This window comes from Pithys albifrons, chromosome 3, assembly GCF_047495875.1.
Source record: "Pithys albifrons albifrons isolate INPA30051 chromosome 3, PitAlb_v1, whole genome shotgun sequence".
In the NCBI taxonomy this organism is placed as follows: Eukaryota; Metazoa; Chordata; class Aves; order Passeriformes; family Thamnophilidae; genus Pithys; species Pithys albifrons.
In genome coordinates, this window is record NC_092460.1 from 45,703,888 (window position 1) to 45,719,899 (window position 16,012).

The 16,012-nt window shown below is 52.2% G+C and overlaps 2 protein-coding genes across 3 annotated transcripts; one reads left to right on the top strand and one right to left on the bottom strand.

Moving 5' to 3' along the window:
- Positions 1-4,591: 4,591 nt before the first annotated feature.
- Positions 4,592-8,721, bottom strand: BHLHE41 (basic helix-loop-helix family member e41). Of its 2 annotated transcripts, none has more exons than XM_071551610.1 (6): positions 8,646-8,721; positions 8,348-8,451; positions 8,029-8,092; positions 7,645-7,752; positions 7,323-7,434; positions 4,592-7,203 (listed from the first exon to the last, which is right to left on the bottom strand). In XM_071551610.1, exons 2-6 carry the CDS (start codon positions 8,407-8,409, stop codon positions 6,197-6,199), a joined length of 1,353 nt encoding a protein of 450 aa, XP_071407711.1. In that variant the 5' UTR covers positions 8,410-8,451; positions 8,646-8,721; the 3' UTR covers positions 4,592-6,196. The 2 variants fall into 2 exon arrangements, with proteins under 2 accessions (XP_071407711.1, XP_071407710.1); XM_071551609.1 differs by having other exon boundaries at positions 8,623-8,688.
- Positions 8,503-10,205, top strand: LOC139669569 (uncharacterized). The gene is made up of 3 exons (XM_071550071.1): positions 8,503-8,839; positions 9,077-9,251; positions 9,341-10,205. Exons 1-3 carry the CDS (start codon positions 8,503-8,505, stop codon positions 10,203-10,205), a joined length of 1,377 nt encoding a protein of 458 aa, XP_071406172.1.
- The last annotated feature ends 5,807 nt before the right edge of the window (positions 10,206-16,012 follow it).

Below are 16,012 nucleotides of genomic sequence, written 5' to 3' on the forward strand. Positions count from 1 at the left end.
TAAGTTCCCTTCCAACCCAAATTCTGTGGCTTATGACTTTCACAGTAACAATATTGCTATTTGAGAAGAATCTAAGTGAAAATAACAGTCTCTGCTAAGGTGTTCCCTGATCACAGTTTATTATCCCTCCAGCTGATGCCCTCAAGGGCTGTAAACTCTTGGTCTTTATTATTTTCTGTACCGAAAATGTGGTGCCACATCAAAGTGCATCGAGCAAAGCTCTTACACTCCGGCACTCCGAGCTCCCCGGCGGCCCTTCCTGAGCGGACAGAGCCTCCCTCCAGCTGCGCCAGGGCAGGTTCAGGTTGGACATCAGGCGGGATTTATCCACAAACTGCGGCGATCAGACATCGGAACGGGCTGCCGGGCACGGGGAAAGGACCCACCACCCCTGGAGGTGTTTAAGCACAGAACGGACATTCAGCGCCACAGGCGGCCGGTGTTCGCTGAGGGGCTGCCCGCGGGGACTTCTGAGGTCTTTCCCGAGCTAATTAATTAATTAGCGCCGTGACTTCTCCGCGGGGAGCCCCGCGCGGCCATTCCTGAGGGGCGGGGCCGCTCCCCGCCCTCACCCCACCAGGGCCCGCCCCCTGAGGGGAGGCAGCCAATGGGCGCTGCCGCCGCCGCCGGCGGCCCCGCCCACCCCCGCGCACGTGCCGGGCAGCGTGCGCGGTGGTCACGTGGGAGCGCGCGTGACAGTGGCGGGAGCGGGCACCGGGAAACGGGCACCGGGAATAGGGGAGGCGGGGAAAGAAAAGCAGAGGATTCTCCGCCAAAATAACCGCCAAGCGGCCCCCTCTTATCAGTCCCGAGCCCTGGGTGCTGCCTGAGTGGACGAGCAAACTGGCCCTGCTCTCTTCTCGCAGAGCCAGTTAGGTTGGAAAAGACCTCTAAGGTCGTCGGAGCCAACCTGTGACCCAACACCACCTTGTGAACCAGACCAGAGCATTCAGTGCCACGTCTGTTCTTTCCTTAAACACCCCCAGGGACTCCACCACCTCCCTGGGCAGCCCATTCCAATTTCTAATCACCCTTTTTGTGAATAAATTCTTCCTAATACCCAATCTAAACCCCTGCTGGAGAAGCTTAAGACTGTGTCCCCTCGTTCAAGCACAGCATGAGAAGATTTTTCATCTTTAGTTCTTTCCAGCCTCTCAGTCCCTTGCAGAATAAAAGAGTTTCACATTAAAAGATGCTGTTACTCTGACTGACAGGCCTGCAAACACATTTGGAGATCTTGCCCAGAGAGTCTGTGGAGTTTCCCTCACTGGAGATATTCCAGACCTATCTGGACACAATCCTGTGCCATGTGTTCTGGGATGGCCCTGCTGGAGCAGGAGGTGGCACCAGTGTCCTACTGTGGTCCCTCCCATCCTGACCTGTCCTGTGATTCTGTGAAGAGCAGCTTTTATTTCTGCATCTCGGGCTGCTTTATTATTACAGAGTCTGCCCTCAGTGGTTTGATTATTCCCACTTGCTTTTGATGGAGATGTTGATATTCCAGGTCCTGCAGCTGGACCCTGGGGCCCAGTTTTATGAGCTTTACTAGAAGCTGTGATCTTCATAGAACATAAATCCTGATCAGGATCACTGTTCATGGGATCCAAACCTGGAGCCAATTCAGTGGGCTCTGGCCAAGTCTGAAGCCCTTAACACTATAATTAGGCCCATGCAGAGGGACTGCTGCTCCCACATAAATGGGCTCCTCTGCAAACATGATGTGTAAAAAATACACTGCAGGGCTGGAGCCTTGGCAACCTTGTTGATAAAGTACAGTGAGAACAAATCCACCTTGGTGTCTGTCAGCTCAGCTGGCTCTGTAGTGCAGATATTACTCCAAATGTGCCTGGGGAGACAATTTTCTGCTGAGGAAGAAGTTGCCGTATTTATGTGGCTCTTTTCCTGAGGCTGTTGTTTGGAAATTGCTCATTTGTGAGAGTGACTTGGCCTCCTCCTTTAAAAATGCAAAGTGAAAAAAACAAACCAACCCACAGGCCTTTATGGAGGCAGGAGAAAGAGCTCTCCTCAGTAGAGCTGCCTGGGATCACAGTCTGAAACATAAGGAAATATCTTCCCACCCCAGCCGGGCATCAGCTGCCTCCTCTGGGGTGCCAGGAGTGCCAGGCAGGAAGGGGAATGCTCTCATCCCAGGCAAAGGCAGCAGGTGCAGTGCCCCTGGGTGAGTTCAGCGAGGCAGAACAGCCTGGTCCGAGGCAGAGCTGCTCCCTGCAGCCCCAGGCTCTGCTCTAACAGAGGCTGAGATGAGTTCAGTGCTTGTGACAGTGACAGCCCTGCAGACTGAGATGCTGTAGCCACAGGAAGGATGCAGAGACCAAGGCCAGAGCGGCAGTTTGCCCTTGCTCACATCCAGCCCACACGTGTCCAGGACTTGGGCAGCAGGTGAGCCTCTCTGCTGCCTCTCACTGAGCTGCTCTGAGCCTGCAGTACAACCAGAGGCAGTAAATAGAGATTCAGACTTTCCTGAGTGAAACTGGCTTTAAAAAATCCAAGGCTATTTTTTTTCTTTTTTTTTTTTTTTTTTTTTTTTTTGCAGAGGAGCAATCTGGCATTTTTGTTACTTGTTTTCTCTGAGGATGTATTTTCACATTCGTTTCTGCAACCAGCAGATGGGAAACTTCCCGAGAAGACAAGGATCTCATGGCTCCAGAAGCTGAGGTTGGAAGGGAGACCAGGAATTCACTGGTGCTGAAACACACCTTGCACAGAGTCCCCAGCCTTGCTGGATGTCCTTTTGTCTGCCCTGACCAGAGGTGAAAATTAAACAAGCCCCAAAACACAGGCTTAGGACCTACACCAAGGCCCATTACAGTCCAGAAAAGGACTCACATGGCTTAATTGGTAGGTCAGGCTTTTCCTAAACAGGGCTGATAGTCGAGTTCTACAACTGTAACCCTTCCAAATATAAAAATTACATGTCCTTCACTGGGAGGTACATGATATTACCTTCCATTGACTTAACAATCTTAACTATGTTTATTTAACAGACTGTAATGGAGCCTGTCATATATACTATACTATACTGGAATAATATGTTTTTTTCAAACTTTATTGCTTAAGAAATTAAGCTTGCACCCTTTATCTTGTGGTATATGGGACAAGAAAATTAAGCTTGCACCCTTTATCTTGTAGTTTATAGGACAAGAAAGTATGGACTCAAGTGGATACAGTAAATGCAGCACCCAGTTCTGCACTCTTAGCACTCCCATTAAGTGAGTGCCTATTTAAAGCTGTGAGGCTCTTTTCCAGTGTTTCTAAGGGTTTTTTTCAACAAAACATACAAATTGATTTAGACTCCAAAGGGACCTGAGAAAGCCTGAAATTTAATAATTAAGGTTGACACCAGGGTCCCTCCTGTCACTTGCCTTTTGCCTCCAGCAGCAGTGGGTTATCAGCATCAATTACAAACCTTTTTCTCCTGTGTTTGCTTTTGTTTGGCATTGGGATTATCAGAACACACTTATTTTGTCTTTATGTTTTATGTCATAAAATTTAATAGACTGCACTGATGCTGCAACTTGGCAAGAAGTCATTTGGCACTTGATTCTAGGGCTAATAAAAACAAACCTTCTTGTTGTTGGTAAACATGGTAAATACTGGAATTGATAAAACCTCATAAGGAGATGGGTTTATAGCCCAGTGAAATCTAAACTGATTCATATTCCCAAAGGCTGGAATTTTGAAAGCTGTGTAAAGCCTGGTGTTTGTTCAGATAGCCTGCCTATAGCTCCAATAGAATTGTATTTATTACAGCTTCCATGTGAAGACATACACCTATTTCTGACCAATCCTACTCGAGTAGTTTAAAAGGCTCGCTTATTTTTCATCCAGTTTATCATTCCTCCTGTATTTTAAAGGGTTGCTGGAATTAACACCGGTCTCAGGAGGTTTTTTTCCCCATTCCAACTTCATTCCTTGTTGGGATTGTCACTAGTTTTGAAAACCAGCAGAGGGAGCATGGAACACTTTCTTCACCTCCCTCTTACGTAAACACTGGCTACTGTTGGACGGGTTCCTTAATTTAATTTCTCTGCAAGACTTTTCTGCGAGGAAAGGTGATGTAGGGCTCAAATATGAAATCTGTGGAAGTCTTTAAGGTGCTGCATTTCCATGCTATTAATTACGTGCCTGCTTCCACCACTCTATTCCCCCTCCTGCTCTCCCCTCCTCTGCAAAATGTTCAGTTTTCGTGGAGTATTTCCAAGCTGGGATATCCATCATTCATTCCTGCAGAGATTATGACATGTCATTGGACTGTCAGGCACATTGTAAAGTTTGTTCCTTGTGTGCAAAGAGAGCTCCCATGCAGCTGTAGGGCTGTAAAGGGTTAAAGATTAATATTTTGCAAAAAGAAGAGGAAAAAAGTAGAAGCCCAGAAGAAACACAGTGTGTTCCACACGTTTTACACTTTGCTTTGTGAAACATGCACCTCTGAAACCAGAGTTTGCTAAAGTGAGTTAAAGGAAACCGAGCAAATTCGAACCCAGATTAAAAATGTGAATTAAATTATTGCCAGTCACACATACAGTTTGAAGCTCAATGCACCCATTATCATATATTATCATTACATTTTTAATTAGTAGACAACCCCATTTTGTGTATTAAAGTTTTTATTCCTTAGTAACAATTTTTTTAATCACAAAATAGTGTGGAAATATTTAGATAATAGAATTCATGGAGTGCTGGAAAATACTGAATATAAAGATTGATTTCTAATATATCACATACTAAACTGTTCTAAAACAGCTGGTTTCTTGCAGACAGGATTTATTTCTTTTAATAATTTAAGACAGCATAAGCTTGTATCAAGCATAAGCATTGTAACAAAAGTGCAACTTTTTCAGCAAATCCTCCCAAAAGATATTTAACTCAAAATATCATTAACACATATTTTTTTCTCCCTACAAAAATAGCATGTCAGACATCATTAATTGGATGTATTAACAACTATTTACACACAGCCACTCTGTAGGCTAGTAAGATTTTTTTTTGTAACGTTGTTTAAACACAGCGTTTGAGGCAAACAGTAGCAACAGCAGCAGCAGATGCACCAAACGGACTGACGGCCCCTGGACACGCACACAACTCCTCGCCAGGCTGTGGTGTCTCACCTCTTACATAACATTCAAGTGAGATTTCTCACAGTGCTACCTTGGCAACAAACTAAAAATATCTAGGCAAGGTCTTGGTTTAAGCCTTATTATAAAAGCTTTATCTGTGTGTGATTATCTGGCGTCTGGTTTGTCTCCAGAAAGGGAAATCGCAGTATTCTGAGCATGGGATGAGGGGAGAACCCATATGGGAAACTTACCCCGACTGGTTTAATCGTTCCTGATTGCACAGCGAGGTGTGCACCTACGGCCTCCAGTTTGTGTCACTCGGAATTTGGGATAAAATGAGTTTAAGCTGATGAGTTGCTCTGTGTTTTCATGGAGGAGGGAAGGGGGGTTCTTTTTGTAGTTCAGTGCAGTAACATTCATTTTATACAGCAAGGTTCGGGGGGGGGGGAATCTCTCGGGAACATACTGAATGAAATAACGGGGATGAGAACAAATGCATTTGCCACACCTGTATACCTTAGCCAGAAAAAATAATGAAATAAACACAAGGTTATGTAATGGGTCTGACCCTCCTTCCCTTGCACACCCAAAACTCGCTGGAGCCAGCGGCATCCCCGGGTGCTCAAGGCACTGCAGGTTTGGGCTCAGGGTGCACCCTCCACGCTCTGCTCCTCCATAAAGTGCTCGCACAGGTGCTGGGCTCTGCCCTTCTTCCCTCGCCTCGCCCCCTGCCCTCACCCTGAACCCACCCAGGTCTCCTGGACAACAAGTGCAAGTTCCCAAGTGGGACTAAAGAGACAGACTGTATAAACCCATTCCAAATAAGGTGCCACATTTAAGTTACTCTATAGAGAGAAAAAAAAAGTATCCTTACTATGTTTTCTTCCTTCTTCTTCTTTTCTTCCTTATTTATGCATTTAGAAAGCCAAACATTAAAAAAATACTGAGTAGCAAATTTTATCCTCGACGGTCCTCTGCGGGGGCCGGGCCCCGGCACCCCGGCGATGTTCGGCCCCAACGACCCCTGCCCTCCGCAGGCAACCGGGGGCGCGGTGCCGGCCCGGCGGTCCCTCGGTGCGAGGGAAGGGCGGCGGCGGCGCGGGGGCCCCGGGGGCATCTCACGGGCCCTCGGTGCCGGGCTCCTCGGGGGCCGCGGGCTCGGGTTCCTCGGCGGGCTCTGCGGCGGCAGCGAAGGGGTGCGGAAGGTGGGGCGCGGGGGGCAGCCCGGCGGCGGCGGCCGCCGCCTTCTCTGCGGGGCCGAGCACGGAGGACAGGCAGGGGAAGGAGGCGGCGGCGGCGGCCGCGGCGGCGGCGGCCTGTGCCGGGATGCCCGGGTAGAGGAGCGGGATAGGGGCGGCGGGGTAGAGATACTTCTCCAGGCTGCCTTTATCCAAGAAGGGCTGCATGTAGGCGGCTGCGGCGGAGGGCGAGATGAAGTAGAAGGGCAGGCAGAAAGGGGCCGCCGCCGGCTGTCCGAAGGGGGCCCCGCCGCCGCCCGCGCCCAGGGCCATCAGCGAGCCAAGCAGGGCGGCGTCGGGTCTCACCAACGCGGCCGCCGCCGCCGCCGCCTCGGCTCCCCGCGCCCCCAGCCCCGGTGGGCCGGGCAGGGGGCTGCTGCCGCCGCGGTCCAGCTTCAGCCGCTTGGTCGCGTGGGGCACCTCGTCCCCCGACGGCTCCTGCTTGATGGACAGGCTGGGCATCGCCCCGCCGGCCGCCGCCGCAGCGCCGCGCTCGGGGCGCGCCTCGCCCTCCCCGCCGTAGCCGCTGTCCGTGTCCGTGTCGGTCTCGGCGTTGAGCTCGGCGGCGTGAGTCCGCTGGATGACGGGCACGCAGTTAGCCTGGCCCTCCGGCTTGTGGCCCGGCGCGCAGGGGGGGGCGGGCGGGGAGGAAGAGGAGGAGGATCCCTTGCTGAGGGGGCCCGGCGGCGGGGACAGGAGCTGCGGGCCGGGGAGGAACTGCGAGGAGATGGAGTGCAGGTGGCCAAGAAGCTGGGCGCATCGCTGCTCGCGGGGGGTCCAGCTCTCGAAGCGGGAGAGGTACTGCAGCACTTCCTTGGCGCACGTCTGAAAGCCCGAGTGGAAGGCGTCCAGGTCGGCCTGCACCGGAGACTTCATGGACCGCTCCCCTGCGGGGGAGACCGAGCGGGGACAGCGTTTGCCCGAGGCTCTGGCGTGGGATGCCCCGCTCCGCGACATCCTCCTCCCGCCCACCCGCCCCCGGTGCGGCCCCCCGGGCCCCGCTTACCATTCTGCAGAGCAATGATCTTCTGGTGCTGCTGCTCCGTTAAGGCTGTTAGCGCTTTCAAGTGTTTCAAAGTCAGCTCCAGCACCACCGCTTTCTCCAGGTGTCCCAGCGTCTGCAATGGCAGAGCAAGGAGGCGTTTTGGCGACCTCTCGGCACGCTTTGGCTACCACCAAACGCCGCCTCCGGTAACTTCGGGGAAACCGGCCCCAGAGGGGCATTAGGGACAGGACAGCGGGCAAGCAGCCCGGCGTCCCGGGGGCGCAGCGGGCAGGCTGCTGGCGCCTGCATCTTCATGTACATAATACGCTCCTCTGCACCTTACCGTCAGTTTTAGATGCTCGGGCAGTAAATCCTTCAGCTGGGCAATGCACTCGTTAATCCTGTCTCGCCTCTTCTTTTCTATCAGTCTGTGTGGCAGTTTGTACGTTTCCTAATCAGCAAAACCCGGAAAAGCCGAGCGTTAGGCACGGTCCCTCGGAACGCCGATCAAAACCAAAACAAATGTCATGCGGACCACATGCCGCGCAAATTATCGCCAAGGCACCGCTTTCCCCGCCGTGCCAGCTCGCTCGTAAACCCGCTTGCATTTCGGGGGGCAAGTTAAATGCGTAGTCCCCCTGGGGATGCTCTTGAGAGTGAAGCTGAGCAGTAAAATTCGGCGAACCCCAATTAAGCGCTATAGCGAGAACAACCCCGGAAAACTTACCTTGCTGTCGTCCCTCTTCACGCCTCTTTTGGGTTTGCACATATACAGGGCAGGGTAGTCCAGCCTGGAGAAAAACAGAGATCCAGCATCGGCAAGTGCAGCGAGAGCTTGCCTGGCACCTCCTCGATGGGCACACGGGCGCCGAGCGCTCTGCCCGAAGGGCCGGGCGAGGGATCGCCCGGGTCCGCCCGCCCAGGGAGGCGGCGAGCCCCGCGCCCCGCCGGGGAGCCGGCGCCGCTCCCAGCGCCCCGCAGCACTTTCTCAAAAAGACGAAAACGCCGTAGAGATACGAGACGGAAATACTGCCCCGGCGCCTTACCCTATAAAATCCCTATGCTCCAGTAGCTGCCTCTCCGGCAAGCGGGAGATTCCTTCATCCATGTCTGGCAGCGGCTGATGTTTCGTCGCTGCTTTTGACTGAGCCTGCGGGATGCTGAGATCAGTCTCGGGAGATCCGCGAGCGACGCTGCGCACATGCAGCCTCCGTCCCCCCTCTCCCGTGCGAGTGGCCAAAAGTGTGCGGCGGCTCGTCCCCCCCTAACCCCCCCACCCTCCCCTTCCAAGTGCCTCCGCCGCCGCTCCCCCCTTGCCCGCCTTCGCTCCCGCTCGCTGCGCACACGCCCGCAGCTCCCGCCGCCGCCGCCGCCGCCGCCGCGCCTGCCCGCGGGGCACGCGCGCCGCCAGCCAGCCCCGCACCCGGCTCACGTGCGGCGCGGGCGGGGGCGGGACCGGGGAGGGGACGCGGGGGGGTCCCGGGACCGCCCTGCGAGACAGCGGCTTCCCCCCCGTGTCACTGCCGCTGTCATCGCCAGTGCTACTGCCGCGATTGCTGCCGCTTTTTGGTTATTTTTAAGTATTTTTCTAATCTTGTTTTAATTTTTTTAATGATCACACTTCTATAATTTTATTTTTTTATTATTTTTGTGTCTGGGGAGTACACCCGCCCGCGGAAAACATGCCTGGAGGGAGGAAGGGGGTAACAATCGAGCCTCTCTCTTGGGGAGGGGGATGCTTAGAGGGGGTCACGTTCGCCATACGGTTCGTACAGATTTAAGGATGCGCGGGCACGGAGGGCACACGCGTGTTTTGGCGCGGGGCCGCTCTCGCCCCGCGGTGATCCCAGCTCGGCCGCCGCTCTTCCCGGCGGCTCCCCCGCCCGACCTTTGGACGGGCGCCGGATCCGCCTGCAACGCCAGACCGCGGCAAAAGCGCTCCTTATATACGTGCGGACCCGCGTATACAGCCACATATACATAAAAACATGCACAGCCGCGATATAAACATATCTGCTGTTGCCTCTGCCCTCGGGCAGCCCGCGCCCGTGCAGGGAGGGCGCAGAGGGTGACATTGCCAGAGCATTTGCACCGGTGCAGCGTGACAGGCCAAGGCAGTCCCGCGACGGGGCGGGGCAGGACGGGAACCCCCCCGCTCACGGTCCCCGGTGCCCCCGCCCTCGTCCCTGCGCGCCGGGCGCGCCCGCGCAGCCCCCACTCCCCGCCGCCGGCGGCGGCACCGACAGCCGCCTCCCTAATCCCGTCTCACACTGGTACGAGCACAGGGCCGACAACGTGACCCGACCTGCTGCCACATCACTGCCGCCGGCTGCACCGGGCGGCCCTGCCCCGCCGCCCTCCCCCGCGGCAGGCGCTGTCACGCGGCGGCACCGGCCAGACCCCGGCCCCCGGGGGACCGGCGCGGTGCTCCCTTCATCCGCGGGCAGCCTCCAAACACCCCCTCCCCTTGCCGGGCAGCCTGCCAGGATCTCCCCTTCCAGCGGGATGCCGCTGCCCGAGGGAATTGGGATGCTCTTCCGCGTGCCCCGTACAGAGGCGCTGTGTGTGCGCGCGTGTGTCCCCGCGTGTCCCCGCGTGTGCTGTGCCGTGCCCGCACGCCGGCGCGGAATGTGTGGCCCTGCAACGTGCGGGGTGTGCAGTGTGTGCGGGGAGCGCAGCGGCCCCGGCCCTACGTGCGGTGCGGGGGGAGAGGACACCACCACCACCACCACCACCCCGCCTCCAGAGCCGGGCTGGCAGGTTTCTCTCCGGTATTCCCGTCGGGAAGTGTCAGCTGAGGCGATCATCCATAGCGATGTTTATCCCACGCCGCCAGCCCCGATCGTTTGCCTTTCATTTGAGTCGGTTTTGCTCCCTTCCTCCCGCAGGCTCCGGCTCCCTTAGGTGCGTGACCCCCAATCCCCGGGCTCCCGCAGCATCTGGCGGGGGAGGGAGGGAACGAGGGAGGCGGGAGAATTACCCCAATAAACAGAAAACACGCCCCCGCCTGCCAAAACAGAGACAGGAATCTCACGTTGTTCCTTGCTAACGATCGTGCTTTACAGGTAATCTGGCCAGGAGGGTAACTCGTGATTTTTGTGTACGGAGGGGCTGCTCAACCGCACTGCCCATATGTAAAGTGCGAATGAGGTTTAAGGAGCAGCGAAAGGCTCTGATGAGGTGCTTGAGGTTCCTGCTTGGCAGGCAGCAAGCGGCACTGCGGACTTGTACAGCTCTGTCGCTGTTAGCCCAATGGCATTCCCGCACTGTCCGTGCAGCTGAACTGGGGGCTAAACATAAACAACAGGCATGTGTGCCACGTGCCTGTACCTTATAGGGTGGGGACCACAAGGAGAGGCTTGTGCGCTGCTACAGAGGTGATTGGGAGAATCTGCTGCTGGTGAGGAAAGCGGACTGTTAACATTGGTTCATAGAATCAGGGAATACTCTGAGTTGAAAGGAATCCACAGGAATCATCGAAGTCCAACTTCTGGCCCAACAATCCCACCAATCCCACCATGTGCCTGAGGGCATTATCCAAACTCTCCTTGAGCTCTGGCAGCCTTGGTGCTATGAGCACTGACCTGGGGAGCCTGTTCGGTGCCCAACCACCCTCTGGGTGAAGAACCTTTTCCTCATATACAACCTAACCCGGCCCTGACACAGCTTTGAGTAAGACTGGACTATACAGGCCTACTCTCTGTCAGCATGTGACAGCAGTAGTTGGAGATCAAGGGTGCATTGGTTGCCCGTGTCAGGCATCCTTGTGGGACATTTAAGATGGAAGTGTAGGCTCTCTTGCTAGTCAGCAGAAAGAAACAAGCAGCATCATCATGAAATTCCTCTCCTCCTGATTGGACTGGTCCTAGATAAAGTATCAAGAAAAGTGGAGACATGACCCAAATAAGAGAAGAAGCCCTAGCCCTGAAATAAAGCACATGGAGATGTTCTGGGGGAGTGGTGGCTCAAAGGGAGTTTGCACTCTGGAATAAAAGTTTCCTCCAGCTGATTCCTCCTGAGTAGGATAGCAGGGCTTTGCATGGTTTCCATAACTAACATGTGGGGTGGGGAGCAGGGGGTGAGCATTCTGGAGCACCTCCTTGTGGAACACCTGGAGTGTTTCTGGAGTGTCTTTGCCAGCTTCATCCTCTCTGGAACAACCTGCAAATCTTCAAATTGTGGAAAGAATGTCCTGGGGGAGACTCAGCTTCTAGGAGGAGAAGTCCTAATTCTGGGATTCCTCTGGAACCAAGTGGGAACGGAAATTGAAAATTACCAAAGATGCAAAACATGAGCCGAGACAGCTGGAGACTTTGCAAAAGGAGTTCAAGCAACATCTGGAAACTTCTAAGAGCAGTTTATAAGAGGTCACCTGCAGACAAGGATAAAAGACTTCAGTGTCCAGAGAGAGTGCGAAATTCTCCTGGATGACTCCCAGTTTAAAAGAGCAGGATGGATCAAAGAGGTGATCAGCAGCATGACTATCACAGAAAATAATGTTCTCCAGAAAACAAGAGGCACAGCAAAAGCTTTGGGCAATTTACAAGCGAAGATTAACCACAGCAAAGAGTTAAGAAATGGAGAAAATCAGTCAGAAAAGGAAATAAAAGGCTTGCAGGTCACCGCAGGAAAAAACAGCCTCCTGCTGCAGACAAGAGCTAGCCAGCACACCGCCTACCACCAACACTCACCACCCTTTCCAGGCTGCAGGAGGAAGGAATCAGACTGTTTGTCCCAGATGAATCAGTGCAAAAGCCGTGGTGTTTGAGGGGAATACATCTGGGAGGTTTATCCTACTCAGACCATAACCACGGCTCTGAAATAGGGGCCTAGGAGCCAACTTGATGGGGTCAGCTCTTATGTCACTGAGCACTTGCCTTCAGGAAAAAAGATTAAATTATCTGGGCTGGCTGGATGACTGGGATCAGCCATCAAATTAGAGCTGGTCAGCGGTGTGCAACAAAGTGGGGGAACAAAGAGAATTCAGTGGAAGGATCTGGATCATTTTGGTTGAATAACAAGGTATCCAACCAGGGGAAATTGGACATTGACCTATTAATAGATTTTTCAGTTATGAGATGACCAGATTTAGACCAGAGAAGAAATGAAATGAGAGCACATAAAAACCTGAGCTGGGTCAGAAAAAAGGTCCTGCTGTTCTGGAGTCCAGGAGCAGATAGCCCAGGAGGAGCAGACAAACAGAGCATGGAAAGCAAGCTCTCCAGGCCAGTCTCCAAGGTCCCAGTGGCCTGTGGTGCAGGGACTTCCTGAGCCAGAAACGATATCTCTGTGTTTAATGGGAAGCCAGAGATGCCGTGAGAGGCAGAGGAATGTGCCAAGGTGCTTAAATCATGGGCTGCAGCAGAGCTTTGGGCCAGGAAGCAGACACTGGTGAGAAGCTGATCAGTCACTGGAGCTCATGCAGGGAGAAGAAAAGAGGACTTTCCATTTCAGAGAGTACCACACATCCCTCTAACCTATGTAAAGTGAGAGACAGTGGCCATGCAAAAATGCAGCTGAATTCAGAAGCAAAATAAAATAACTTTAATGTGGGAAGGTGGTGGACCAAGACAAGACACAACGTGCAACAAAGCCTTTGCAGGGTTGCAGAATGGGGAAATGGGGGTAGATCCTGTTTGGAGGACAGAGTCAGGACCGTTTTTGTGAAACACTCATACAAGGGGGACAGTGGGCACAGGGGCACTGCCAGGCTGTGTGAAATGGGCCAAAGTCTACCAGACCAGCACTTGGGCTAATGATGGCCCAGCTAATCAGCTTGTAATGGATGGTGGTGACAGGAGAGTGTAGACACTTCCAAACCTTGGAAAGTCAAACTGATGTAAAAGGGGCACTGTAGCAAAATGTCAGGCATGGTGATGTCCTGATAAACACCAGGAAGTATGGAAATGCCCCTTACAGATGTGTTTCAAGTGAAGCAAACTGTTTGCAGGTAGCTGGTCTGCAACAATAACCTGTCCTGCCTCTCAGGACTGTCAAAAATAAAGGTCTCTTAGGTCTCTGCCAGCCCTGACTGATGGGAGGGTCTGAAACCTGCCTGGAGCCCTGGGACCTTCAGAAACTCTTACCCAACAGGTCAGTCAGATCTTGTGCATGTGAAATACAAATGATCTGCATCTGTCTGCTGGATGTTTTCCAGGAGCAACAACTAGGAACAAGTAAAACAACCTTCCCCCCAAGTGTCCCCTCTGAAGTCCCTGGAAAGGTGCTGTGTCTGTGAATGAAGATCTATCCCTTGGATGATGCCATTTGGTTTGGTTTGTTCAGTCACAATAGATCTGAAAGCTGTATATCATCAGGCAGAAAAGAAAAAGAAAAGAAAGCTGGGAAAATTGCTTTCTCAGTGAAGCTTAATTTGGCCATTTAGTGATGGTCAGGGACTTGTGCAATGCACCAACTACACTGGAGAGGCTGGTGAGGAAGGAATGGCCATGCCAACAGGAGGCCTTGGATGGCCTCAGCCTTTCAAGAGGTCTGTTTTGCTTGGGCTATTTATGGGTGCACACCAAGACCTTTGAACAAGAAGTGGTAGGTGCAGTTACACATGGCTTGTGATAAGTTCAAGGCTGGCACTCTGTAACTGGTCCCAAAGGAAAGGGAGGTGTTCCAAAAGCAGGTAACTTCTGTCTGCTGTGCAAACTGGTGATGGGGAATTTCCACTGAAAAAAGCAAAACTGAGGCTGCACGGAGCTGGCAAGAGGTGCAGGTCCATAGGACTCTGCTCCTGTTGCAGAAGGTTTGTTTGTAGATGTGCTGGCATTGCAAAACCTTGCACGGGCACAGTGACAGAGGGAGAGCGTTTGGTGGCCAACAGAATGAGATTTAGCAGTTTCAACCTGTGCAGTTCTTGCCAGTGGTTAAATTTACTGATGATTTCTGTTGGTATTTGCACAGGAGGAACATTGCAGTAAAGGTAGGCCATGAATCCCTGCAACAGCTCACTCTGTGGATCTAGGAGTCCCAAATGCAAGTTGCCAAGGAAAATGGCAATTTTGCAACAGCACAATCAGCTCTGGGTATAAGTAGAGTAGTGGTGATGCCTTGTCTGGGCTCATCTTTGCAGCAACATCATGGATGCAAAATAGAAGAGTTGGTTCTTCGAGGGTATGAATGAAGAGATAGAGATGCTTGTTTCCTCTCAAGTGACTTGTAGATGTGCAAATGCTTCTAGTTCACCCAGGAAAACCAAGGAAGGGCAATGCCAGAGAGGGTGTGGACTCCTGAATGAGTTCACCCCAGAAAGTTCACCACAGAAAGAATCACAGTAGGATACAACAGAAAAATCAGCTGGGAAATTTACCTGTCCTGGAATGAGCATTATGAAATCCATCTTTGGAGTACCTGGTGAAAAAGTATGGAATTAAAGGTGAAATATGGCATAAAAGTTATAGTGCATGGAAACAATGTGTAGAGCACATTATTAGATGATGTGTGGAGCAGCAACTTCTGAGATTATTATTTTAAAACTGGCAGATGTTTTAGACCATGTTGTGTTTCTGTACATTTCCAACAAGCCTTAGCTAAACTGAGGGGAAAATCCTATACTGGTTAAGAATGAGGAAGGATGTAGAAAATGTGTGCAGGAGATGAATGCCCCTGTTGCAAGTAACACTCCCACAGAAACACAGAGACAGACCATGAAACGGCATCTGACAGACTCATTCCATTGGGCTGCAATGCCTGGTGGCCTTGGGTTTGTGTCTGAAGCAGATTTTGGGAGCTGCAGACTATTTCACACATGCCCTGGGGCCTGTCTGTTAGGACACCAGTGCCAGATGCCCAAGTGAAAGACATCCTCTCCCTCCAAGTCCTAGGAGGTATGGGAGGATTGCACAAAACTCAAGGGAGAAACACTGAATCCAGAACATTTCAGCAGATCTGTGAGGTGGTTGGGATCCCTAAAACATCTCCATGTGACCACAGCCTGAAGGGTTTGGTGGCATGGGGGTTTTTTTGCAGACTCTTCCAGTCGACTGCCTTGCTCCTCAGAACTGCATCAAGTGGTAACACCCAGCATATTCCAGTCCTTTCGGAGGCCCCAGGAGTAGCAAAACACTTCCTCACCATTTTGGTGAAAACCTAAGGACTTCTGCATGCCTTTTTATGGACTTTTGGGACAAGAACAAAGGGTTTGGGATTATGCATAAAAGCACATGTTCTTCGGAGGTTTTTTCTTCTTTTTTTTTTTTATTAAGTGGAAATCTGGGATATTTTACAGTCTTAGAAAAAGCAGAGGGAGAGTCTTTAAAAGGACAAACATAGAGCAACACTGTCAGATTTGCTGTATAAGGGCATATAGTACTGAACTGGATATTTATGGTGCTATACAGACTACAGGGGGGTCCCATGCTATCACAAAGCCTGTCAGAAAATGTACTAGGAAAAAAAAACATTGGGAAAACAAAACATCGGGATTTTGCTCTTCCTCTGCTTTTCCTTCACTGCAAATGTAGTTGTGGAAAGGCAAGGCTGGAGAAGCTGAAGTGCAAATTCCCTTGTAACTCCGAAGGAGCAGAGATTTGGAGGCAGGCTGCAGGCACACTGAATGCACCCTGAGCCACGCTGGGAGTGGCTCTGGAAGGGAATCAAGGAGTAGAACACTACAAGAAAGGGGAGTACAAATGTTTTGGATTAGTGATAGGAAAATACCTTGCTGGAGCAGACTGTGTAATTACAGGCAAAGTAAGAATGTG

What these genes read in the sequence shown, in the direction of transcription:
- BHLHE41 (XM_071551610.1), bottom strand. Translation starts at nt 8,409, where the DNA reads ATGGATGAAGGAATCTCCCGCTTGCCGGAGAGGCAGCTACTGGAGCAT. An exon ending in GAGCATAGGGATTTTATAGG is followed by an intron (nt 8,093 to 8,347) that starts GTAAGGCGCCGG and finishes GTTTTTCTCCAG; the next exon opens with GCTGGACTACCCTGCCCTGT. An exon ending in GATCATTGCTCTGCAGAATG is followed by an intron (nt 7,204 to 7,322) that starts GTAAGCGGGGCC and finishes TCTCCCCCGCAG; the next exon opens with GGGAGCGGTCCATGAAGTCT.
- LOC139669569 (XM_071550071.1), top strand. Translation starts at nt 8,503, where the DNA reads ATGCAGCCTCCGTCCCCCCTCTCCCGTGCGAGTGGCCAAAAGTGTGCG. An exon ending in CACTGCCGCTGTCATCGCCA is followed by an intron (nt 8,840 to 9,076) that starts GTGCTACTGCCG and finishes CGGTTCGTACAG; the next exon opens with ATTTAAGGATGCGCGGGCAC. An exon ending in CAAAAGCGCTCCTTATATAC is followed by an intron (nt 9,252 to 9,340) that starts GTGCGGACCCGC and finishes GCCCTCGGGCAG; the next exon opens with CCCGCGCCCGTGCAGGGAGG.